Raw genomic sequence first — 26,598 nt, 5'->3', positions numbered from 1 at the left:
TATATATATATATATATATATATATAATATCTCAAATTCATAATAGATTTGAAATAGATTTCGCAAAGTAGATTGTCTTGGTAATTTACCTGGAAAATTGAACTTGTAAAGTGATGGGAGAATGAAAGTGAAGTAGGAGATGAAATTGTTACTGAAAATTTGAAAATTTTCACTTGAAAACTAATAAACTGGTGAATAATGTTAAGGAAAAATTGCAGCAGAGATTCCAAATCTTTGAAATATTAGCAAATTTTCTCCAAACCTTTGATTTGTTGCAGCTGTCACCTTTAACCTTTCCAAACGATGTAGGAGTAGCCCTTTTGGACGATTTTCATCCACAATTCCTTTAGTTGACCAAAAATTTAACTTTGACCACATTTTTAATATTTTAAAAGGAGGTAAAAGAGTAAATTTTCATTTATCATATTATATAGTAATTAAATTAGAAAATGAAAAATAAAAAAACATAACCCATCTTCTTCCTCTCACCCTGCCACCACTCCCACCCCTAACTCAAATCCAAAAAACCACACCACCACCACAACCACCCTCCGCCATCACCACCATTTCCTCCACAACAACCCGATGTCGACCCCTCAGCAACCACCTACCTGTAGGTCCCACCGTATGAACCTTCCTCCAATGTCACGTAATCCCCAACCCCGAAATTCTCTTCAGCAAGCCACCGACTCAAATTCCAGGTTTTCTATACCAAATCAAATTATTTTCACCAAAATGTACAATCATTTCCCCAGAAAAATCAAACTGAAGAACATGAGTACAATTATAACCCCTCTAATTGAGGGTTTTCAGGTTATCAAAATAACCACATAAATTTAACCCTTAAATTCTTTATTTTCCTTTTACTTTAACAAATCCTTGAGGATTTCTACAAGAAATGACACTATGGAGGAAGTAATGCATGAATTGTATGTATATGGTGTGAAGAAGATTGAAGGCAATTCAAATAAAGAGAAATCTTGCACGAGTAATGTTAGCAAGGGGGAGCGTGGAAATTGGAGGAATAAATTGGTATTCTTCGATGTGGGGGCTTATAGTTTCAATCTGGAGGATTTGTTCAGGGCTTCAACGGGAAAAGGAAGTGTTGATACTAGTTATGAAGCTATGTTAGAAGAAGGAAGCATTGTTGTGGTGAAGAGGCTAAAAGATGTGGTGGCTTCGAAGAGAGAATTCGAGCAGCAAATGGAAGTTTTGGGGAAGATTAAACATGAAAATGTGCTGTTATTAAGATGTGGTGGTGGTGCCGGCAGTGGTGGTGAGGATTTTGGATTTGAGTTAGGGGTGGGCAGGGGGAGTGAGAGGAAGAAGACGGGTTGTGTTTTTTTATTTTTCATGTTCTAATTTAATTACTATATAATGTGATAAATGAAAATTTACTTTTTTATCCCCTTTTAAAATATTAAAAATGTGGTCAAAGTTAAATTTTTGGTCAACTAACAGAATTGTGGATGAAAACCATTCAAAAAGGCTTTCCCTGCAATGTTTGGAAAGGTTAGGGATGACGGCTGCAACAAATCAAAGGTTTGAAGAAAGTTTGTTAATGTTTCAAAGGTTTGGGGCTTCTGCTACAATTTTTCCTAATATTAATAATCATAAAAGAACATTAATACCTGAAAATGGATGTGCAACTTATGAAATTGTCAAAATTGAAAAATAATCTGCTTGAAAATTAATATTGGATTTGAATGGAGATTTGAAGAAGAATAGCTTGCGCAACGACGGTTAAGAGAATCAATTCTGAGCTTAATACCATAATTAATACAGTTTGTTAATTGTAAACATTTTTATATTGATTTTTCAAAAATCCCATAAATATCTATCGTTCTTTCTATTTCTTTTTTATATACTCATTTTTAATTAAACATTTACATAATAAAATATTGTACACGAAACAAAAATATTTTCCTACTTTTTAAATATATATTATCTAAAAGTTCACTATTCAAATCCAAAAAAGTGTCCACCCACGGGGTGTCAAGGACTACGGCTTCTTATCGAGGGTTGTGAGCTGCAGCTTTGATACTAACTTTCACGTGGTGCCTTTCTTCTTCGCACAGAAAGGGACACTGTGCGTCAGTAGTCTGCTCCGCTAGACCATCTTCCACCTTTTCTCGATCGCGTCGAGATGAAAGAAAATTTAATTACAATTTTATAGAAAGCTTACAACAGAGATTTTGAATACATTGAAAATAAATTGAATATTAATTGATTAAAATTGAACATTACAATTGACGAAAGTAGAAAATTATAATTGCTGGTGTAGAGGGGTCCACCAATGAGATTGAAAGATTTTTGAATGACTAATACCTCCTATAATAGGATTTTGAACCAAAACCTAAGTGACAAAAGTAGACGTTTAAATAACGAGAATTTATACCAAACGTTTACAAATATCAGAGTTATTTTACAATTGAAATAATTATTACAATGAAAAGAAAATTACAGTTTAAACTTGAACTAATACTTACAACGTGCGGTCGAAGTTGGGCAAACTACAACTACAATTGTGTCAAAGGGTTAAGTAAAACTGCGGTCCTTGACACGGAGGGCTAAAGTAATTTGCCCAATTATGTTTATATTGTGGAATAGTTGAACATATTAAACTTACCAAGACAGCTCGAATATTTAACCCTTCAAATATAATATCGGAATAATAGAAATTACTTAAAGAGAAATGATTTACATACAAAAAATTATCACTATATTACCTTTCATTCATCAACTAAAAGTCTATAACAAACTGAAATGGGGCATTAAGTCAGAGTACAACTCGCTCTGCACGTGGGACAAGAGGTGTGTGCAACCAGCCATTGTTGTATACACTGCAAATGGAAGCCATGGCTGCACTTCTCCAAAACCCTTATTTTCTCCCCATCTGCAAATTCCGATAAGCAGATTGTGCACTCCGCTTCTTCCCCCGCCAGCTTCGTCTCTGATGAATACACCTTGGCCGTGATTTCCTCCTCCATCTCCGCCATACCTGTTTAAGACAATATTTAAATGATCGAATGTTTAGTCTAATGATAAGACGGATATTAATGTAATAAACTTGTGTAACAACGGGTGTAAAGTTTCATTTACAAATTATTATATTTTATTTTGTTAAAAATTCACACCAAAAGTTTATAACGAGTTTAGAGGCAAGATTAAAATCAAATTTTAATAGAAGTTGATGGAATATATAATTGAAAAATTATGGGTCTCTTAAATATATGATTAAAATTTAATGTTGACTTTGACTTAAATTTTAATTTCTATCAAACAAAGCTTAATAAATATTGTTCAAGCATGACACAAAAAAATGATATGGACCAGACGTGATAAAATTTAAATGGATTAACTTTGAAATAATTAGATAATTAACTGTACCGGAGCTAAGATCCGTCTTTGGCTGTGCCATTTCCACATTGCCGTGATCCACCGGTAATTGCAGAGAATTGCGCCGCCGCCGACAGCAGTGCATGCGTATGATATACCGAATTGCAGCATTGAAAGCTAAAGCACAGATTAAAGCTATGATAAGCACGATTAGTATCAGGGCAGTATTCTCTTTGAAATCGTTGGAATTTGTATACGGCCACCATGGACATCTATGAGCGTCGCCGTCGCATTTTGCAGCTGCACCCGGTGGCGGAGCAACTCTTCCGGAGCCGGCGGGTATTGGTGGTAATAAATGGGTATTGAATTCAGCAATTTCTGCTGGAGCTCTTCCCAAAAAATACACTGATTTCAGTTTCATTTTCTGCTAGAGGATTTGAATTGGAGCTTGATTGATAAGAAGAAATTGATATTAGAGAGAGACAGTGAGTGAGAGGGACAAATGATTACAAGACGACGTAACAACTTTAAACATAATGCATAGGTGGCCGCTATAATCGTGTGTGTGTGTGTGTGTATATATATATATATATATATATATATATATATATATATATATATATATATATATATATATTTCAAGTAGAAATTGATTGAACCCATAATGTCACGCCTAAAACATTAATTATTCAAAAGAAAACAAACACAAATTGGGAGAATTTCGATACTTCCCTTGGTAAAAATTCATGGTGAAAAATATATATGGTTATACTATGTACAATCAAAAATAATATATTCGTGCATATATAAAATTATAAGATAAAACGAACTTACTCTTTAATAAGAAATTAGTTTTTTATAAAGTTGTATTGAGAAACGTTGATCACATTGTTGAATAATTTATGAAGGATAAACAAAATGATTATACTACTAATATCGAGAAGCATACGTTCACAAATATATAAATTTATGATGGTGGCAATATTTCATCCAACCGTGCTTCACGTACAGGGGAAGCACTTACAGGGGTCGGCCAGGTCAGAGACAATGGTGGAGCCAGCACAAATTTTTTTTTTATTTTTTTTAATCCAGGTCGGTAATGAGTGGCCTGTAAGGCCCTTGTGAAAACAGTGTCCTGTACACAGGGCTTAATTCTATTTCATCTAACGATTTCGTCTTTACCACAAATGAAGTATCATAAATAGTGCTTTCGTCAAACTAATTTAATTATATTGGACAAACTAATTTAATTATATTGGACAATTATAGTCGTGCATAGTATTTTTTATGATGGAAGATATAATCGTAATGTCATAAAAGTTGGATTATTTGTCACGATTTTGTTGTTAATGTAAATATCATTATTTTACAAGGAACACATCACAAATTGAAAGATGTTAGCCAACATCTTATTTTATAATCTAAAAAATTTGCTCATGGTATGTGACGATTGATGTTATCTTTAATTTACTAGTTTGGTAATTGGCATATAAACTATAAAGACATAGAAGAAGAACAATATAATAAAACATATTGTTGCACATTATTTATGTTAACTCGACCGACATAATTAAGATAAAGAATCTTTATTTCTTGATCTATAATCCTTCTCTTATTTTATTTAGTTTTTTAATAAGCTTATACCTTTATATTATAATAAGTGCACACTTCGAATAAAATCCTAGCAAATAGCAAACTAGAGTTGTCCTTGAAACGCTTAATCTATACGTATGCGGGGTCATCATATTACTATTTTAGGTGTATGTAACACAACCCATTCATAGCATTGATAAACTCAAATTGACTTATGTAAAACTCTTGATCACCTCGACTACGAAACTTGTGTCTCAACCAGCTGAATAATTATGTTACTATATAATCGCACTATTTCATAAATACACGACGACGAAACTTATATTAAAGAATCGATATATTTATTTTTTAAATAAGTGGGAGTACAAGTTAATATATTAAAGAAGCAATATATTTATTTATTTATCTCTCTACTAATAGCATGTACATATGGTTAAAATGTTCATTCCGCGAAGATATCTATTAAGTCATTTCAAATTTTTGTAACAAACTTCATTAAATTTAACCGATCATTTTAAATTTATAACTCGAATATCATCTTTATTCCGACTATAATGGGCAATATTTTCAATCCAACCCCTAGCACGTTACGTTCACACAAGGGTGTGTAACGTGTTCAAAATGAATGCCCCAAAAGACAAATCCAAGCACCTAAGTAGTATTGTCAATTCCATGCCTAAAAATATATATTAAGAAATATAGGTCCCCATATTTAATGCGGCATGCTCTAGAGTGTGGATAAATGACCTCAAACTAATATATTTTATTTAAATTATTTATATGAAGTTTATAAAATAAATTCTTCACTTCCAAAGAAATACCAACAAACCCTGCAAAGATAAATCACGAAGATTCAAGTACAATTATGATATTGAAGGTCGACATGTGTGTGTATATATAGAACTTGTTTGGGAGTAATTTTTCTCCCAAAAAATTGATTTTTTGACCTTTATTTTATTATTTCAACCGTCATATTTGACTTCTTCTCTCACAGATGGATCCCACTTTTTTCTTAACGATCAAAAAATCAATTCTCAAAATCACTCTCAAACAGGCTCATATATTTTCTTTGAAGAAAAAGCACTTAAGGCTCCTTTTGCCAAGTCCTAACTCATTATGCATGTAATGTTATTTATTTAGAGTCTAGATAATTATCGATTTATGCGATAGCAAGGATATTGTCAAATTGTGTATGAAATTTTTTATATGATTTTAAATATCAAACAATATGATAACGACTCCACTACGACGTAGTAGACGAGAATCATCTAAGCAATAGATCCATCAATCCAATTTAATATTCTAAAATAATTAAAATGAGCCCACTAGAATCCAATGGAGTGTTGCGACCCACATGTATTTCTGTGTATTGCTGTCAGTGCTCACGAAGAACACTTATTTCAAGACATACTAAAGTCCAAAATTGCTGTAACAATCTAACAGTCTTTTTTTTTTTTTTTTTTTTTGATAATCCAGGTGTCCCAATTTAGCCGGACTAAATCCTGGACCTCTAGCCCCCAGCCCCTCAGTGATTAGTGGAGGTAAATCGCAGGTTGTGTCCTTGTTGGTTCCCAGGTTCCCACATGGCTTTTACTCCTTCTCCAAAGGGACCATCCTCCATGGTTATTACATCACCAAGCTGCTCCAAACCTTCCTCTGGTTATTACATCACTTGGCTGCTCCAACCAGGAATCGAACTCCCCACACTTGGTTCCAGAGCCCCCCAATGTGATTGTTCTGTCAACTTGGATGTGCCCTGGGGGGCTAACAGTCTTCCATTTGGATTAGTTTGAGAAAGGACAAAATTATTCGAGAAATAAGAATTTTTTTAATATCCAATGCCCTCTAAAAAGGGCAATTGCTCAGACGCAATGAAAATTCACAAAAACAAATTACATTTTTATGAGTCTGCATCTAGCAATTCTCATCTCTCCACCTGACTAAACGCCCAACCTTAAATAAGGTTTTGGAATTCACAAAAACAATCTAACAGTCTTCCATTTGGATTAGTTTGAGAAAGGACAAAATTATTCGAGAAATAAGAATTTTTTTAATATCCAATGCCCTCTAAAAAGGGCAATTGCTCAGATGCAATGCAAAGCATATTCATGAATTCCAAAACCTTATTTAAGGTTGGGCATTTAGTCAGGTGGAGAGATGAGAATTGCTAGATGCAGACTCATAAAAATGTAATTTGTTTTTGTGAATTTTCATTGCGTTTGAGCGCATTCTGTTGAAAAATTATCACATCGGGGTTTAGGGAGAAACCGAGAAATGAAAATTCAAAAAGATGAAAATAATAGGAAAAACCTAAATGAATATGAAAGCTCAAACACGACGTTATATCGCTGTCTTTAAACGATATTTGCCCCCATCTCATATATAATGTTGGTGCTTAAAGGGTCTTGCGACAAATAATTTTTAGGATTAATCAAGCATTGTAGAGAATCAAACACTTGAGCACTTGTGTGACTTTCCAAACTTGAAGAACACTAATGGCCTATTTGATTGGATTCCACTTTCTAGCTTTATCCTTATTTGATAACATATATTTACCATGGAATTGGTATTCCATGTTTCCAACCCACGCGCCAATTTTTCTTGTTTTCATGGAATTCCAATTCTTATGGGTATGATAAGAATTGGAATTCTAGGCAATTTTTTTTTATTGGCAATGGAAACAAATTTTAAGAATTATTGTAAAAAACTATTCTTCTTTAATTGACAATTTTCATATAAAATAAAGACAAACGAACATCAAAAGATAGATAATTTTTTTTTGAATTTTTTGTTGTTGTTGGCAATGAAAACAAATTTCATCCCCAATACCAGTAAAATCTATCTCTTTAATTAACAATTTTCATATAAAATAAAGTCAAACGAATACCAAAAAACACTTTTATTTCAACATATTCCACATGAAAAATTATATCATTCAAACACAATAATTTATAATTCCCAAGAAAATAATTTATAGGGAATTCAATTATCTGAAATTCGTTTTCTTTCCATCCAAATTCCATCTTTGCAATCAAGCAGACCCTAAAGGAATTTGAATATGAATGAAGAAGACTTTGGTTTCTTCTTGTGAAATGAAGGAATGTTCATCATATATTTGTAATATGATTTCTATATTTTTCATTGATCATCCATGGCCTATTTATAGGCCTCAATCAATGTCACGAATTGGTGTTAAAACCATGTTGACAGGTTGCAAGAAATCTTCCAAAAGCTGCCAAAAAACTACTAGAAACGACCTCCAACGGTCATTTGTTACTACCATGTGACCGCATGGTATAACTCCATACGATCGTATGGAGTTCTTCAAACTGGCCTCTCCAGTTTCGGGTTGTGGCTATGCGATCGCATGGCATTCATCTTGAACCTCTAGTTTTAGTTTTATTCCACTTCCGTTCTTTGTTTCACTCTCATTCCATACACATGATTCTTTTGGTGTTAAACAATAATATGTATCACATTCAAGAGTCTTTCTACTCATCTTTAGATCCGTTATCATTTTTATTGTTTTTTGAGTCCTTTTTTTTGGTGCCCTTTTCCTGTGGTCTCAAGTTAAGGTTAGTTCGGATGTTGAAGAACATAAAAGTGGTCGATATATGGATGCTTTTGTGTTTAAATCACTGCCAATTAAGTGCAGATGCATCATTCATAGGAAAATTATAAATAATTCAACATAAATTAATTTTTTTATGCGAACTTAAAAGTCATTTTAGAACTTGAATGAGTATACACATGTCAATTATGAAAATATTGAGAGATAACACTATCAAGAAATAAATGTTGAAGATGAAAGTGCATCATGGAAGAAAATTTAAACATGACATTTGCCAATTTTCCATTTTATATTAAATTAATTTTTATATGTGCATTTAATAAGACCAAAAGGCAGATAAGAATAAAAAGAAATAAAAATTGTTTAATTGACACTCGTATACATTAAGTTGTCGATGATACTACTTTCATTTCATCCACAGAATTCTGAGTTCGTTAGATGTTTCATTGAGTCCCACTTGGAGAAATCAAATCAATATTATTTCACTCATTATACAATATTCATATAACTTTATTTCTCATTTATTTTAATATATTGGATTCTATTGTAGATTTTCAACCACGTCCTCCATTGGACGCTTTTGTTATGAAAGAGAGAAGAATCGAAGAGGAAGGTTTGAGAAGCATGAGAACTACGTACAAATTTTCCAACGAATCAACTTATCCGAATTAAGAATCATTGTTGAACTTAATGTTCCAAACTATGCTTAAAATCATGTTTGTCAATATAGAAAGAGAGGTCCACGCCATGACAATTTAATGAAAATTTAGATGATTTTTGATTAAGGATGTATGCATCTGTAGCCGATCCCGAGAATTTAGTGGCCTAGACGACTAATTAATATAAGCCCTCCAACATAATTTTTTTTACACATGTAACAACATTTAAATAAATTATATTTTTATATTAAAATGAAGATTTTTTACAATTTAAAATATAGATTAGCCAAGCAAAATCTCTCTCAGCCTTTTTATTTTTTTTTAATTTTCTTGGCACATCCAAAACCAAATTTTATTGTAGAGATAAGAGTGGTAGAACCTGACAAATGAGCCTGAATTAAAATTCCCAAACTTCTCCAAATGAAAGGATTTAGAAATCAACACGCAAGAAAAAACCTGTAATGTTTAGTTACAAAGGATAAGAAAAAACCCCATCGGGTAAATGACACGTTACAAATTCCTATTTCTAATGTAGGACTGAACATAGTCTGATTTGGTTCGATTCAAACGAGAACGGAACCTAACCCAAAATTTTCAAATATTTAGTAAGTGGAATCGTTGGGTCCAAATTTAATTACGAAACCGTTCGGGTTCTTTGTATAGCGTCGTTGCAACATGCGATCGGCAATGTTGTTCATTTTTTCTATTGTTGGAATGGTGGTGGTGGTGTTTGTTTCCATCTTTTGGTGTTGGGGTTTTGTGGTGATACAGATGGTGTTGCCTATAGTACAGCTGGCTGTGATCGACAATGTTGTTGGTTTTATTTTTTGTTGAAGTGGTGGTGGTGTTGGGTTGGTGTGGGATGGGTTGAAGAGTTTGTGACCAACTATTGGTGGTGGGTTGGTGTGGGATGTGTTGAAGAGCTTGTGACCAACTATTGGTGTCGATGGTGTGGTGGGAGTGGGGATGAAAAGTTTTTATAACCAATTATTTAGGTATTTGTGACCAACTATTGGTGTTGGGAGTTGGATGAAGAGTGTTTGTAACTAACTATTTAGATATTTGTGATCTACTATTTAGTTGATCTATGACCAAGTTTTGGTGTCGATTGTGAAACTGGGAATGGGTTGGGGGTTCTTCTTGTTTGTGATCAATTATTTGATTAATTTGTGACTAACTATCTAACACGTTACCATAAAATTCAATAATTTGTGAACAATGGTAATTTGCGATTGGAAATTAATTTGTAACTAATTAATTTGATAATTTGTGGTCGTGAAATAAGTTATGACCTATTAAATTTGGGTGACCGATAAATAAATTGTAACCTATAAAAATTTTAATTTGTGACCAATTAATTTAATAATATGTAATCAATAAATAAGTTATAACCTATAAATATGTAATTGTATCATAAATTGTATAATTGTGACATTAATATATGTAAATAATAAAATATCTTTAATTATTTATTTATCACTTGAATTTTGGAATTATAAACGTGTTTTCTTAAAATTGAATTGCCCTATACCTAAGGCCCGAGATATAAATTTCCTTTAATTTATGGCGTAGTCGTGTATCAGTTTTTAAAATCAAACTTTGAAATATACGCAATAGTTTATTTAAAAGAGTGATGAAATACTAATATATTTAAGTAAATTAGTAAGACAATTCAATAAGAGAGTTTAGTTTAAAGTTACTTTAAAAGATCACATTTTGCAAAATAAGTAATTTGAAGTAAGTTCGACTTAAATTTAAGAAGAACCAAACACACTAATGTGCTATGTTGATGGTAGATAATTGAGTGTTTATACCTTTAAAGTCAACATACGTGCATGGTGATTATCATTTGTTTTATATACATATTTTTTACATTTTCACATATGAAATCAATTAATTAGAATATGATTAACATTGACTTACAGGCTGATAATCTGAGGCACCAAACCCTTCACCGGCTACACCAGATTCTGACGACCTTCCAAGCTGCACACTGTTTTCTGGCCATAGCCGAGTACTTCCACCGCCTCAGCGCCCTCAGCTCCCTCTGGTTGGCCCATCCCAGGCGGGAATAAAGAAGAAAAACCCGACCCGACCCATCTGATCTCGATCTTAATTAATTAATCCCTTTTTCCTTCAAATTTTTTTAGCTTATTTATAGTTTTCTACTGTTCAGCCAAGTTCTGTATAGATAGACAGGTAATATCTGAATTAAGATGATTATAGAAGTAGAAAACGGAACCTTTTTTTTTTGGCTGCATTTCTGCTCTTATTTCTTATCAGGTTCTGAAAATTATGCAGTCATTTCTGACTGAGAAATAGAGAGGAAAAGGAAGAAATTAAAGTTTTGAGAATTTTTTTGTTTGGACTTCTTTAGTTTTGTTTATTGTAATTCGAGAAGACAATTCTAAGGTATAAAAGGGATGCAAAAGAAAAATTTGAGATTTGAGAACAAAATGACCATCTGCTCTCTATGCATATACATGCATGGTTGCCCTGATCACATTTATATAAAAGTCCAGATTTGAAGTATGTTTGGTAGGTAGAAATAGATAAAAGATTGAAAAGTTACACCATTTTGAGTACCTTTATAACATTTTTATTTTATTTTCCACTAAAATTTTAATAGCATGTCGTAACAAGCACGTCCAATGGCTAGTTTGAAAGGTGGAGGTCAAAAGATGAACCTCGACTCTTAACAAGCAAAATCAACACAACCCCTCCAAAATTGATAAAATTGTCAACAGTCTAGTTGATAATTTTTCTCTAAGTAGGTGTATCACCTGTATGTATAAAATTCATTCAGATAGTCTAACAATAATTTAGGAGATATATGAAAATGAGTAGTTAACGTATGCAGAGGAAATTAAATAAATTATTCTTAGAAAATACTTTGGGAGTAGGTACACTAAATTCAACAAAAAATGGTTTCAATATTTTGCCTTCTTCCCTACACGTACACAAGCCGGCTGAGAGAGATACGAATTGAATTTACCGCACCTTTGTTGTTATACCCTTTGGGGTTTGATTAGAGTCGTTTCTTGAATATTGAGTTGTGTAATAAGGAGAAGAGGACGCCTCAGGTATAGACGTGCATAGGTCATTGTTACGTATTTTTCAGTGGGCAATAACGTTAAGATTATTTTCACAGGCTTTGGTCGAAGAATGAAAAGTGAAATCAACATCGAAATTGATTGGCGTCGATTAAAAAATGTTTTGGACTGTTTGAAGCAACATTAGAATTAAAATTGCTCGGCCCGTCCACTATTTGTTGGATGGCCTCTCTCTAACCTATGAGACATGATGTTGGCCCAATTTACTTGTTAACCGTTGTTTTATTGTGCAAAATTGAGAGAAACACCTGAGGCGACCAATTCATTGATTCTTGGTTTCCTTTCGTGGGTTATTTACAAAGAGGCAATGGTGAGATGTTTTCTTGGCAATTGATTTTGGTGGGTTGATTACTTAGTGTTCTAAAAAACTCAGCCCATTATTTGTATCAAACAGATAATCTTGGAGTGCACAATCTTTACAATCAAGTTATATATGTGTAACTAAGTGTGTTGCTATAGTTTACGTGACCAAAATTAAAGTTCACTTAATTAGTACCACACAAGAGCCGAACCCAAATCCACGATGCATTGGGTACCATTCTAATTTTTTAATTTGATTTTACGTATACTGAAAATATAAGATGAAAAATCAATAAAAAATTTTAATCGACAAGACGGGATCTTAATCTAAGCAGAGGAAATATTAAAATCTTTTATTTAAAAACTTAAACAGCAAACAGACATCAAATAAACATCCCAGATATTCTTCCTCATGGAGCTACTTCTTCCTCATCTTCTTCTGAGACATAATCCGAGACCGAATCTGAGTGTTCAACCGTTTCGCCTGCTTCTGGATCGACCTCAGTGTTGCATATTTTGCACAAAACCCAATCCTTCTCCAACTGCAAGATGTGAAAATAAAGTAATGTATAAATACAACAACTCTTTCAGAACTTCATTTGAAAATAGTAAGGGGAAAAAAGAAAAAAAAAACATACCTTGGTTTGTCCTTCAACATGACTGTATTTCGGGGGAAGAGGATCAATAGCTCTAAATTCATGCATAATCCAACATGTATCAGTACTGCTTTCAGGTTTTCCCTTGTAGAATTTAAATGTCTTTTGAAATCCAACAGTTTCACCATTTTCTTCGACTCTTTCATCGTCTCCCTCTGCTTGCCAATACCCATCAATTGTAGATAAACTTATTTTCTTATTCTGGTATTTTCTACCCCTTATTGTAAACAAGTACCAAATTTTCATTGTTGTCTGCCCATATTCATCTGTAATGCGAAAATTAAATTCAAGAAAAAGAAGAATTATCTTCCTGGCTTCCTAAAAGCCTTACCGAATAACATAAAATTTGAGATACAAAAAATAATAGCCAGAAATTATCCAAGAAACTCTTTTTGAAGACGGAAGAAACATAAAAGGACAGGATAAGCATGGAAGGAAGAATAGATGATCTCACCAGCGAGTTTCTCCGGGTCGATCTCGTGTATATTACCAAGTTAATCCAATGGGGAGGCATCTTCTGGTTCTTGATTTTTTTGATCAAGTAATATACAATAATTACATCATCAGCAGGGTGGAATGTTGGATTTTAACCAAATTAATAGTGGTCCACATATCCCATGTCCCACTATGAAAGCAGTTAACCCAACGTTTAAAATCATGTTTGGTAACCACCCATGGACGTGCATAACCGCTCTGTGATGGGAAGAGCATTTTAAAGGCGTTGAGATCCATTCGGAAGGTCCTTAAGCTCATTTTCATGTTCAATCTGCATGCACCATCTAAGCAGTGAGAAAGAGGGCTTAGAAGAGCCTTAACCCGAAGTTAAACACCACCTATAAGCTTGAGAAAGTATGTGAACAACGACAATGGCGGGAGGTAAGTTTTTCAATCCAATTTATTCCGCATTGATCTAAATGCTATTTTGTTGATTAAAACATGTTTAGATCGCTTAAGTAGACTTTACATTTGGTATCAGAGCTTTCGTTTTGCCTTTACCTTGTTTGCTCTCAACCTGTACACTTTCTGTTGAAAAATATGATTTTTGATTTAATCGTTTTTATAAAAACTGATATTAGGAAATTGATTTCTGAGAATTTTGATATAAGATTTTCAAAATTTGGTGGTCGGAATCATGAGATATGCCCGGATCTTTCATTTGGGTTGGAACCGGATCATTTCGACCCAGCAGGAGGTTGAAGATGACCTTAATAAAAAAAAAAAAATCCTTTCAAATCAGTTGCATGCAGAGAGACACGTTCACTTCGTTGTCTACCAATTAAAGTACAAAAAAAAAACCATTAGTTTCTAGCAATAGGGCCCACTTGCATGAAAAATAATGGTTGCCAACTTGCATGAAATGCAATAAATGCTGCCAACTTCATCATATGGAAGTGGAATGTAAATGTATCAGTCAAATATTTGAAATTGTATCATTTTGTGGACCCATGTGCCGAAAATTAATGAGGATTATTTGGTGATTTTGTTTTCACATGTACTGAACTTATTTATTTATGTTTTTTGTATGTATAAATTTTGTGGTTTATTATGCATACATTATCTGTTAAATAATTTTTTACACATTAAAAATTAATTCTAATAAGAAGGCTCTTTATGAATTTAATTTGGATATTTATGTGCTTATATTATTTATTTTTGTTATTTGTGTGAATAGTTTATTGTTTTATTCATGCAATATTTAAGTTGAATAATATTAGTACATTAATGTCCGATTGTATTGCTTATGGTTTAGCAATAGTTTGACCCTAAGAATTTAGTTAATGTTTGGTGATTCATATAGTTTTAATTAATTAAGGAATAGCCACAGGATCTTTAATTATTTGAAATTATATATTAAGGTTCATTTGGGATCACATTTGGAGAACAAACATTAATTGTAAGTAATCATACTTGATATGATAAATTTTATCCCACAGGAATTTTTATCGTATTATATGTGATTAATTAGGATAAAATATCAAATTATATTTTCTAATTTGCCCACAGGAACTAGAAAAGGGAACATAATTTGATAGTTTTATTGTGAAGTTAAGATAAATCTAATTGAACTAGAACTTTAGCCCACATGCAAGTTTTATATCACTAGATTCATGTTTTGCAGTTCAGATAAAGCGATGACCAACACCCTCATTATGCAGTTTTCATACTTGAAGATCACTGACATTAAGGGTGTGCGTGATCATATCATGCGCATGAGAGATATAGCAGCCCAACTCAAGGCATTGGAAGTTGAGATGTTCGAATCATTCCTTGTTCACTTTATCCTTTGCACCTTGCCTCAACAATATGGCCCATTCAAGATCTCCTATAACACATATAAAGATAAATGGTCCATTAATGAGTTGCTGACCATGTGTGTACAAGAAGAGGGCAGACTAATTATGGAGGAAGGTGAGAAAGAAAAGGTATATTTGACAACTCCAGGAAAGAAGAAGAAAGATCAGGCCAAGGACAAGGGGAAGGGAAAAATCCATCCTCAAAAGGACATTAAGAAGGAGATTGTGTACTTCTTTTGCAAGAAGAAGGGGCACCTTAAGAAGCAATGCTCCAAGTTCATGAAGTGGCTTGACAAAAAAGGTACTCAACTCTCACTTGTTTGTTATGAATCCAATATGATTGATGTTAATCATAATACATGGTGGATTGATTCTGCTTCTACGATCCATGTGACCAATTTATTGCAGAACTTGCGAAACCTGCGGAAACTAATGGGAAGTGAGCGTAGCATCTATTCAGGAAATAAGATGCCCTCGCATATGGAGGCCATTGACACGTGCATATTGGTTTTAAGTAGTTGCTTCATTTTAAATTTAGAAAATACCTTTTATATTCCCAGTTTTTCTAGGAATTTGATTTCAATTTCCAGACTTATATCAGTTGGTTATTCCTTTAACTTTTCAGACTTTGGATTTAATTTATTTTATAAATCTGATGTTATTGGATGTGGTACTTTATCTGATGGTCTTTTTCTTATTAATTTTCAAAATGATAACAACCATACTACCATGCACGTTCATGAAAATATTGGTACTAAATGATGTGTTGTGAATGAAGAGTCTTCTATGTTGTGGCATCGAAGATTGGGACACATTTCCATTGATAGAATTAAAAAGTTGGTGAATGATGGAGTATTTAGTACTCTAGATTTTACAGACTTTGAGACTTGTATAGACTGCATTAAAGGAAAGCAAACTAATAAGTCGAAAAAGGGTGCCAAGAGAAGCTCTGAATTATTAGAAATCATACACACAGATATTTGTAGTCCAGACATGGAAGCATACCGTGATAAATACTTCATCTCTTTCATAGATGATTACTCACAATACATGTATCTCTACTCGCTTAACAGTAAAAATGAAGCACTAGATGCTTTTAAGGTATTTAAAGCTGAAGTAGAGAAATAATGTGGTAAACAAATTAAGATCGTGAGATCCGATAGAGGTGGAGAATACTATGGTAGATACACTGAGAGTGGACAAGCGACTAGTCCATTTGCGAGGTTTCTTCGAGAGAATGGGATTGTTGCCCAATACAATTTTCCTGGTTCTCCGAACCAAAATGGAGTAGCTGAAAGGAGAAACCGAACATTATTGGACATGGTACGAAGCATGCTTTCTAGCTCCAAGCTTCCTCACTCTTTATGGATTGAAGCTCTTAAGACAGCTGCGTACATATTAAACCGAGTTCCAACCAAGGCTGTCCCAAAGACACCTTTTGAGTTATTCAAGGGTTGGAAATCGAGTTTGCGACATGTATGCGTTTGGGGATGTCCGTATGAAGTGAAAGTCTACAATCCACAAGAAAAGAAGTTTGACCCAAGGACCATAAGTGGGTATTTTGTTGGATATGCCGAAAGGTCTAAGGGCTACAGATTTTATTGTCCATCTCATAGCACTAGGCTTGTGGAATCAATAAATGCAAAATTTCTTGAAAATGACTTGATTAGTGGGAGCGATCAATCTCGGGGCATTTGTCATGAGAAAGATCATTCAGATGCTCAGTGTGCCACTTCAAGCGATGGACTGAGTATTGTTGTTAACAATATACCTCGAGTACAATCGTATAATGAAGGATAAGTTCATGAAGTTCCACAAGCTATTGAGCCTGATCCAGTAGATGCTGAAGTTCAACAGATGCCTAAAGCCGTTGAACAGTTTGCTGAACAAAATAATCCTGCTCCTCAGGAGAATATTGATACAGCATTAAGAAGATCTACTAGAATAAGAAAATCGGCGATTCCTAGTGACTATGTTGTGTATCTACAAGAGTCTGACTACAATGTTGGAGTTGAAAATGATCCTGAAACGTTTTCCCAAGCCATGAATTGTAAAGAATCAAGTTTTTGGTACAATGCCATGAAAGATGAGATGGATTCAATGGCATCCAACAAAGTCTGGGATCTCGTCAAGTTGCCTGATGGTGTAAAAGCCATTGGATGTAAATGGGTTTTTAAAACAAAGAAAGACTCACTAGGCAACATTGAGAGACATAAAGTAAGACTCGTTGCAAAAGGATTCACTCAAAGAGAAGGAATCGATTACACAGAGACATTCTCTCCTGTATATAAGAAAGATTCCCTTTGAGTAATTATGACATTGGTATCCCATTTTGATTTAGACTTGCACCAAATGGATGTGAAAACGACATTCCTTAATGCTGATCTAGAGGAAGATGTTTACATGAAACAGCTTAAAGGATTCTCCTCTAGTGGTGGTGCGCACCTGGTTTGTAAGCTTAATAAATCCATATATGGATTAAAACAAGCTTCCCGTCAATGGTATTTGAAATTCCATGACATCATCACTTCGTTTGGTTTTGAAGAGAACGTCATAGATCATTATATATACCAGAAGTTTAGTGGGAGCAAGATTTGTTTTCTTGTTCTATATGTGGATGATATTTTACTTGAAACCAACGATAAGGGTTTGCTACATGAGGTGAAACAATTCCTCTCAAAGAACTTTGATATGAAGGATATGGGTGAGGCATTTTATGTCATTGGCATTAAGATCCATAGAGAAAGATCTCAAGGCATTTTAGGTTTGTCTCAAGAGATCTATATTAACAAAGTCTTAGAGAGATTTCGAATGAAGGACTGTTCGCCTAGTGTAGCACCTATTGTGAAGGGTGATAGGTTTAGCCTAACTCAATGTCCCAAAAATGAGCTCGAGCAGGAACAGATGAAAAACATTCCATATGCTTCAGCCATTGGAAGCCTAATGTATGCTCAGGTCTGTACCAGACTTGACATTGCACTTGTTGTTGGAATGCTAGGAAGATATCAGAGTAATCCAGGCGTGGACCACTGGTGAGCTGCAAAGAAAGTGATGAGGTACCTTCAGGGGACCAAAGATTACATGCTTATGTACAGACGAACTGATAATTTGGAAGTGGTTGGCTACTCGGATGCAGACTTTGCTGGCTGTGTTGATTCACGAAAATCAACATCTGGTTACATTTTCATGCTTGCTGGCTGAGCTATATCTTGGAGAAGTGTGAAGCAGACCTTGACTGCTACTTCCACTATGGAGGCCAAGTTCGTGTCTTGTTTTGAGGCTACCTCACATGGTGTATGGTTGAAGAGTTTCATGTCTGGGCTTAGAATAATTGATTCAGTTTCTAGGCCATTGAGATTGTACTGTGACAACTCAACTGTTGTGTTTATGGCTAAGAACAACAAGAGTGGTAGTCGAAGTAAACACATCGACATTAAATACTTAGCCATTAGAGAAAGTGTTAAAGAGAAGAAAGTGGTCATTGAGCACATTAGCACTGAGTTGATGATTGCTGATCCTTTGACTAAAGGCATGCCACCAAAGAATTTTAAGGATCATGTAGCGAGAATGGGACTTGGTTCCGTGATGTAATTTTATTGTATGTACATTTGATGTTTTAATGAAACTCTTATTCAGTTGCTGTTTTCTCATTTGTTTTGTGCACATAATTGTATATTCATCTACCTTGAGAAATATCATTAAGTTTGGACCTTAAATAAACATAGGGTTTATTCATTAAATTATATGGATTGGTGTTTACGAGACATGATACACTGTGATACATGGAAGATAATACTCGCTTTAGAGGACATATCGCTATGATTCATGTATTATGTTTCTTATTATAATGAATGATGGTATATATGGACCAAGTGGGAGAATGTTGGATTATAACCTACTTAAGAGTGGTCCACATATCCCATGTCCCACTATGAAACCAGTTAACCCAATGTTTAAAATCATGTTTGGTAACCACCCATGGACGTGCATAACCGCTCTGTGATGGGAAGAGCATTTTAAAGGCGTTGAGATCCATTCGGAAGGTCTCTAAGCTCATTTTCACGTTCAGTCTGCATACATCATCTAAGTAGTGAGAACGAGGGCTTAGAAGAGCCTTAACCCGAAGTTAAACACCACCTACAAGCTTGAGAAAGTGTGTGAACAACGACAATGGCGGGAGGTACCTTTTTCGATCCAATTTATTCCGCATTGATCTAAATGCTATTTTGTTGATTAAAGCATGTTTAGATCGCTTAAATAGAGTTTACATGGAAAACATAATCATGACCGACCATCTTATAGTAATCATCATAATAAAGTTTTTCATGCGAGTAATCCTCGGGTCGATATTTTCTGATGGTTACAGACTGCATTGTAAAATTCTAGATTCGGGAATCGGTTGTGAATGAAAGCAAGAGATGAGAAATAATTTAGGGGATTCTGAGTTTTTATGGGGGGGAAGATTTGCGTTTATGTTAAGTGTATGAGTGAATGTAAGCGTAAGTGAAGCGTAAGAGGAGAGTAAGTGAGAGAGATGGAGAGTGAAAGCGCAAGAGGAGAGAGAGAGAGAGAGTGTGACCACTATTTCTTAAAATTAATTTTTCTCACTCAGAAAATATGTAATAAAGATCCCTATTTCTTAAAATTAATTTTTCTCTAAAATAATTTTCAACTACGCATTTTATGGAATCCATAAATTTTGTTAACTTTTATGAAAAAATCTGCTAAAAATCTATCCAAAGGGCATAACGTTCTTTTTCTTAATTGGACCATGATTTTTTTTCTAAATCTGAACCTACTAATATTTATTAATGTATCCTAATTAATATGGAAATTGGAATCTTTTCTATTATATGGAATTTTCCATTTGTTTGATGGGAATCTTCAAGAAAATAAATTCTAAGAAAAAATATTATTAACTGTATTTTTGAAATAAATAAGACGTATGTACAGATCAAACAAGTTATAGATTAAAGTTTTGTTTATTTATTCAATAAGACTGCATTCAAATTTTAATATTTTATATAGAACACCGAATACTAGCATGTCACATTGTAGGATGTCCTACTCATATTGCACGTCCCCTTTTTTTTTCTTTTTTTTTTTTTTTTTTCTCCCCCTTATTGGTCTTCCTCTTCAATAAATCTTCCCATTTCTTAAGGTCTCTCCAATATGGAAATTGATTCCTTCCCATTTTCCCATGCTGAATTTTCCATTCACGCAATGTTCACCTTCACCATGAACAAATAAGCCTACTCGTTTCTCTTAAATAAAGCATTAGCCGAGAGAGAACGAGAGAGAGAGTTTTCATGTTCCAATGGTAAGTGTATGGTTAAGGGCGAATTTAGGGGTCGAGTTCAGTTAGGGCGGATCACGAGCATTAAAAGTTTACTATCGACGGTCAACGTCCGTGATAGCGGAGTTGTTTATTAATATTTAATTAAATAATATTTAAAAAATCGTACGGATTAAAACTAGATACACCACTAACTAGAACTAAGTTCGAACTTTCATTTTGGATGAAAAAATCGTTCTATAGTTTGTAAAATGCCCAAATTTATTTTTCAATTAAATAGGCAATATATATTAACAAAATGCCAATATTCAGTTTACAATTAAAATTAATTAAATAAGCATTATTATATTAATAAAATTGAAATTATTTATGTGCTTATATCAATTTTATATGCTTGTATAATTTGACTTTTTCGCAATCGATTTTTTGTGAACGAAAATTTGAACCTTTTATTAATTAAATAAGTTTTGTTGAAAGATTCCTTATGACACTAAGGCCACTTTTCCTACAAATTCATCTACAATTAATTGATCAAACTCTCAAATTAATTGATTAGAGGGAAAAGAAAAAGAAAATCAAGAAGAGGGATAAAGCACTGGTTAAAATGTTTCTACTTGTATTAAATCAGTAAAATTAAACATATATCATTTTGTTACATTATGTGCTAAAAATTAATAAGGCTCTGTTTGATAGCAACAATTTTCTATGAAACTAGGAAATACAATTTCATTTTCCATGTTTTTGACTATTTCCATGTAAAACAAAGTCAAATGAATAACAAAAGATAAACGGTTTTCTTCCTTTTTTTTTTTTGGCAATAGAAACAAATTATATTCCCAATACTAGTAAATTTTATTCCTTCAATTGACAATTTCATGTAAAGCAAAATCAAACGAACACAAAAAAATATGTTTATTTCAACATTTTTTACGTGAAAAATTATACCAATCAAATACAATAATTGACAATTTCCAATAAAACAATTTCTAGGCAATTCAATTCCTTGGAATTCATTTTCTTTCCACCCAAATTTCATATTTGCAATCAAACGGACCCTAAATGTCATGATGGTAAAGTGGTTAATAAATTTAAGGAAAGTTTGGTAAAAATTGTTAAAATACAAAAATTATAAAAAATATTGCTCTTGAAAAGTTCCGAACACAAGACCTCCAATTCAGTAGTGAAAGGGCTAACTAGCTGAGCTACCAAATATGGTTGTTGATAATATGAATTATCAAATATATAATCTATAAGTTCCATCTATTATCAGCAAAAAAAATATAATAAAATTCTCCTTGACTAATCCAGCTCGTCACCACCTAGATTCGTCACTGGGTATGGTCACATAACACCCTACCTAGAATTGACCAAGAAACTACTAGAAACTTTATCATATACTTGTGTTCAACCTTGGCTAATATGTTGGAAATTATATTAAGTTTCAACTTTCAAAATTATTACATTTTTAATTTTCAGTTTTGGTTTAATTAAAATCTTAATTTATAAAATAACACACTCTCAAATATTTGAATGGATGTTGTAAATTGTTTAATTTTTCATTAGTGTGGAAATATAAATTGTACACTATAAAAAGGAAGGGAATTTTATAGTTTGGAAACAACATGAAAATCTTAACTTGGAAGATAAACATTCTATACAATTCATATTATATTTTGGCAACTCGATGAGAGGTTCGTTCACTTATCTCTTTATAGTCGTGCCCATAGAAAGAGAATCGATTGTAAGCCACATGAATTTTATCTTGAAATCATGTAGTACCGAAAAAATCTGCACGAAAGGGAGGTAAGGCGATTTTAGGACATCGTCTTTGACGTGACTTCCAATGCTTGCTTTATTTCTAACTCTTCTCTATTTATATTTTATGTTCATGTTATTATTGAATTTTTATGGTTATGATTCTAGTTGAATTATATATAGTAATATTATGTTTATTATGACAAATATCTATACATAAATCACCTATTTTTCCAACAATCTAAAGTTGTGTTGGTGATTTGCTTGTAAATTAAATATGTGTGATCATCAAATTTAGAAGGCATTTTCTTGATTTACAATATGTGACTGTATTATATGTTTACTAAAATTTTAGACTTATTATTTGAATGATGAAAGATATTACATGGTCTCCAAAGGCACACAGTTTACATTCATTTGAATTTTTAGCAAAGTATTGAGTAATGTTTCATAAAATCATCATTGTTCATGTATTGATGTACCCCCAATAAATTGCAATGGCTGACTCAGAAAATCAACAATGCTTCGAGGTAGTTAGAGTTTTTATGTTCAATCTAAATGTTCCTAAATAATAAGGCAAAAGGAAGCCTCAAGCCTAGACGTGCATAGGTCAATATTAGGTATTTTAATACCAAATAAACCTTGAGCGGGCAATGATGTTACAATTATTTTCATGTGCTTTGGTTGAAGAATGAAAAGCGAAATCAACATCGAAATTGATTGGCATCGATTAAAAAACGTTTTGGACCGTTTCAAGCAACATTAGAATTAAAATTGCTCAGCCCGTCCACTATTTGTTGGATAACCTCTCTTTCACCTATAAGCCATGACGTTGGCCAATTTACTTGTTAACCTACACTTATAAATTGGTGTGGTGACCGTTGTTTTATTGTGCAAAATTGAGAGAAAACATGAGGCAGCCGATTCATTGATTCTTGGTGACTTTGTGTTGAACAATTGCTTCCTTTCTCCCCCCTTACTTCGTGGATTTGCAGCCACCATTCCTTTGTGGGTTATTTACAAGAGGCAACCCAAATACTAAATAGTGAGGTGTTTTCTTGAGCAATCGACTTTGGTGGGTTGATTCTGGCTTAATAGTGTAACATAGTGCATTGCTATAGTTTACATGACCAAAATTAAAGTTCACTTAATTAGTACCACACGAGCCGAATCCAACCATGCCATAGGAACATATTCAAAATCAGACTCAAAAATAGGTCCAACACGTGTCGATTCGAGATTGGGAAGTCTGAAAAATAAAAAAAGGGAATTATTCCTACTGAAATATAAGATGATAAATCAATAAAACAAGATGGGATCTTATTCTAAGCAGAGGAATGCTTTTAAGATGAACGAACAAACAGTCAACTACAGAAATTGGATAATACTCATAACCTATTAAAATCTTTTACTTAGAAACTTGATAGCAAACAAACATCAAATAAACATCCCACATATTCTTCTTCATGGAGCTGCTTCTTCCTCATCGGTGACATAATCTGGGTCTTCGGCCGTTTCGCCTGATTCTGAATCAATCTCAGTGTTGCATATTTTGCACAAAACCCAATCCTTCTCCAACTGTAAGATGTGAAAATAGAGTAATTTATAAATTCAAACACTAATTCAGAATTAATTTTATAAAGTAAAAAAGGTACCTTGGTTTGTCCTTCAACATGACTGTATCTCGGGGGCAAAGGATCAATTGCTCTAAATTCATACATAATCCAACATGTCTTAGTACTGCTTTCAGATTTTCCCTTATAGAATTGAAATTTCTTTCGAAATCCAACGGTTTCATCATTTTCTTTGATGTTTTCATCATCTCCTTCTACTTGCCAATACCCATCAATTGTAGATACACTTCTTTTCTCATTTTGGTATTTTCTATCCCTTATTGTAAAAAAGTACCAAATTTTCATTGTAGTCTGCCCATATTCATCTGTAATGCGAAGGTTAAATTCAAATAAAAGAAAAATTATCTTCCTAACATATATAAAATTTGAGGGAAAAAATAATTAATATTGTACCAGAAAATATCCAAGAAACAAATAAATATGAAAAAGAAAGAGATGATTTCACCAGCAAGTTTCTCTGGGTCGATCTCGTATACATTAGCAAGTTTAATCCAATGGAGAGGCATATCCTGGTTCTTGATTTTTTTGATCAAGTAATCTACAATAATTTGAACATCACTAGGGTGGAAAACATAATCAGGACCGACTATCTTATAGCAATCATCATAATAAAGTTTTTCGTGCGAATAATCCTCAGGTCGAAATTTTCTGCTGGTTTCAGACTGCATTGTAAAACCCTAGATCAGGGAATCGGTTGTGACTGTGAACGAAAGCAAGAGATGGGAAATAGAATATAAGGTTTCTGGATTTATATAGGGAGGAAGATTTGTCTTTATGTGTACACGTAAGTCTGAAATGGATAATTATTTTAAGGCTATTTTAAATTTTGTCTCAATATTTTATCATTTCTAAATGGTAAAATGTAGAATCCAGAGCACGCTGGAGTTGTATGGAATTTGGTAACCAAGAATTCTTATCTGTTGGTTCCAAATCCATTTTACAACAATGGATCTGGTTTCAATGTTAACCTTCCTTATCCCAGTCAAGCTAATTCGTCATACAGGTCTGGGCAACCGTCCAATTTGAATGCAAATCCTCTGTACATGTCTGGTTTCAATTGTTAATTTGTGACTCAAATTAGGAGTCTTTGGAAGTGGCAGACAAAAGGAAAGGGAATCAAAGTTGTATTTTGCAAATTAAGGAAAGAAAATCTTATTGGAGCCATGTGGAAATATGAAAGAATCAAATTGGAATCAATTCCAAAGAAACAGCCTTAGGCTTCGCATCACAAATTAAAGTTACTGCTTGGCTAACAAATTGAAGCGTCTGCAGCCTTAAGCTTCTCGTCACAATTTATTCGAGGTTGGGAGTGGAAAGGACACAAACAAGAAGAACGCACAGCCATAATAGTTGACTGAAGGAACTGAAACTTTTTGGGCTACTTTAATCCTACCTTTTCGTTTACTAAACATCAGAAACATCAATGTTATGTGGTAGGAAAATATGGGAATGTAAAATCTGCTTTATTTTTGTGATGGATTCTGATGGCATTATGTTCTACAGCTTCTGCTGCTGGGAATTTATTATTATTAAATTTATTTTATTTTTTTTGCTTTTGTCGGGCTGCTGTTATATGTTTCCCGTGTTCTTGTACTCTTGTTTCGAAATGGATGAAAAGAATCTGAAATAGCTGTTGCTGAGTTTGCCAGTGCACTCTTTGGTTTCGAAAACATCAAACTATAATGTTAAAGCATTGAATTTGTGTTACATTTGATCCAAACATACTGTACATTTTGGCATTCTTAACCAGGAATTATTGATAAACGATATGTGATTGACAACTTATTGAAGCAATAGAACAGATATTTGATCCCAACATCGGTCTTATGCTAATGAAAAGGACGCACACTGGAATCATTTGCTATCCCAAATGTAAATAAAAATGAATAAGGTGGTTACTAATTCTTTTATTTTATTTGCACAATCAATTCCCAACAGCTCAAACCATCAAAATTAAATGTTTTTTATTTACCTTTTTATTTTTAAGTTATTCAATTGAAATCACATTATTACGATGAAGATGAAGTTCTTCAAGAATACATAAAACAAACTTATCACCTTATATTTTTTGAAAAATATCTTTCGTTCTTTCACTTGCTTTCTTGAAAAAATTATACCATTTCAAAGGAAGGATTTCGCGAAATTGATAATTACACATTTCTCTAACAAAATTTATACGGTCCTTGAATTGAATCTTGGATCTAAATACATCATTGAAAATTAAATAGATAAGAAAAGACTTGCACATCATTTGTCAAGGTGAAAAATATAATAAATTATATTTCGTATTTCCTAACTTATTGTAATTTATCATTTTATCTCAATAGTCAATACAGTTTTTAAAAAGAATTATTTCATAGTTTCTAAAATGAGAATAGTGACGAATGA

The 26,598-nt window shown here is 33.2% G+C and overlaps 3 protein-coding genes across 3 annotated transcripts; all 3 read right to left on the bottom strand.

The window, feature by feature from the left end:
• Positions 1 to 2,641: 2,641 nt before the first annotated feature.
• Positions 2,642 to 3,888, bottom strand: LOC111370204 (RING-H2 finger protein ATL79-like). The gene is made up of 2 exons (XM_022991894.1): positions 3,391 to 3,888; positions 2,642 to 3,001 (listed from the first exon to the last, which is right to left on the bottom strand). The coding sequence occupies exons 1-2, from the start codon at positions 3,758 to 3,760 to the stop codon at positions 2,775 to 2,777; spliced, it is 597 nt and encodes a 198-aa protein (XP_022847662.1). The 5' UTR covers positions 3,761 to 3,888; the 3' UTR covers positions 2,642 to 2,774.
• A 9,020-nt stretch (positions 3,889 to 12,908) lies between these two features.
• Positions 12,909 to 13,490, bottom strand: LOC111376480 (NAC domain-containing protein 19-like). The gene is made up of 2 exons (XM_022999442.1): positions 13,214 to 13,490; positions 12,909 to 13,117 (listed from the first exon to the last, which is right to left on the bottom strand). The coding sequence occupies exons 1-2, from the start codon at positions 13,475 to 13,477 to the stop codon at positions 12,986 to 12,988; spliced, it is 396 nt and encodes a 131-aa protein (XP_022855210.1). The 5' UTR covers positions 13,478 to 13,490; the 3' UTR covers positions 12,909 to 12,985.
• A 10,381-nt stretch (positions 13,491 to 23,871) lies between these two features.
• Positions 23,872 to 24,995, bottom strand: LOC111370195 (NAC domain-containing protein 55-like). The gene is made up of 3 exons (XM_022991885.1): positions 24,656 to 24,995; positions 24,232 to 24,515; positions 23,872 to 24,154 (listed from the first exon to the last, which is right to left on the bottom strand). The coding sequence occupies exons 1-3, from the start codon at positions 24,876 to 24,878 to the stop codon at positions 24,041 to 24,043; spliced, it is 621 nt and encodes a 206-aa protein (XP_022847653.1). The 5' UTR covers positions 24,879 to 24,995; the 3' UTR covers positions 23,872 to 24,040.
• Between the last annotated feature and the right edge of the window lie 1,603 nt (positions 24,996 to 26,598).

Source organism: Olea europaea, chromosome 2, assembly GCF_002742605.1.
Source record: "Olea europaea var. sylvestris chromosome 2, O_europaea_v1, whole genome shotgun sequence".
Taxonomy (NCBI): Eukaryota; Viridiplantae; Streptophyta; class Magnoliopsida; order Lamiales; family Oleaceae; genus Olea; species Olea europaea.
Note: the sequence above shows the minus strand (reverse complement) of the source record. Positions and strands in the feature narration are given on the sequence as shown.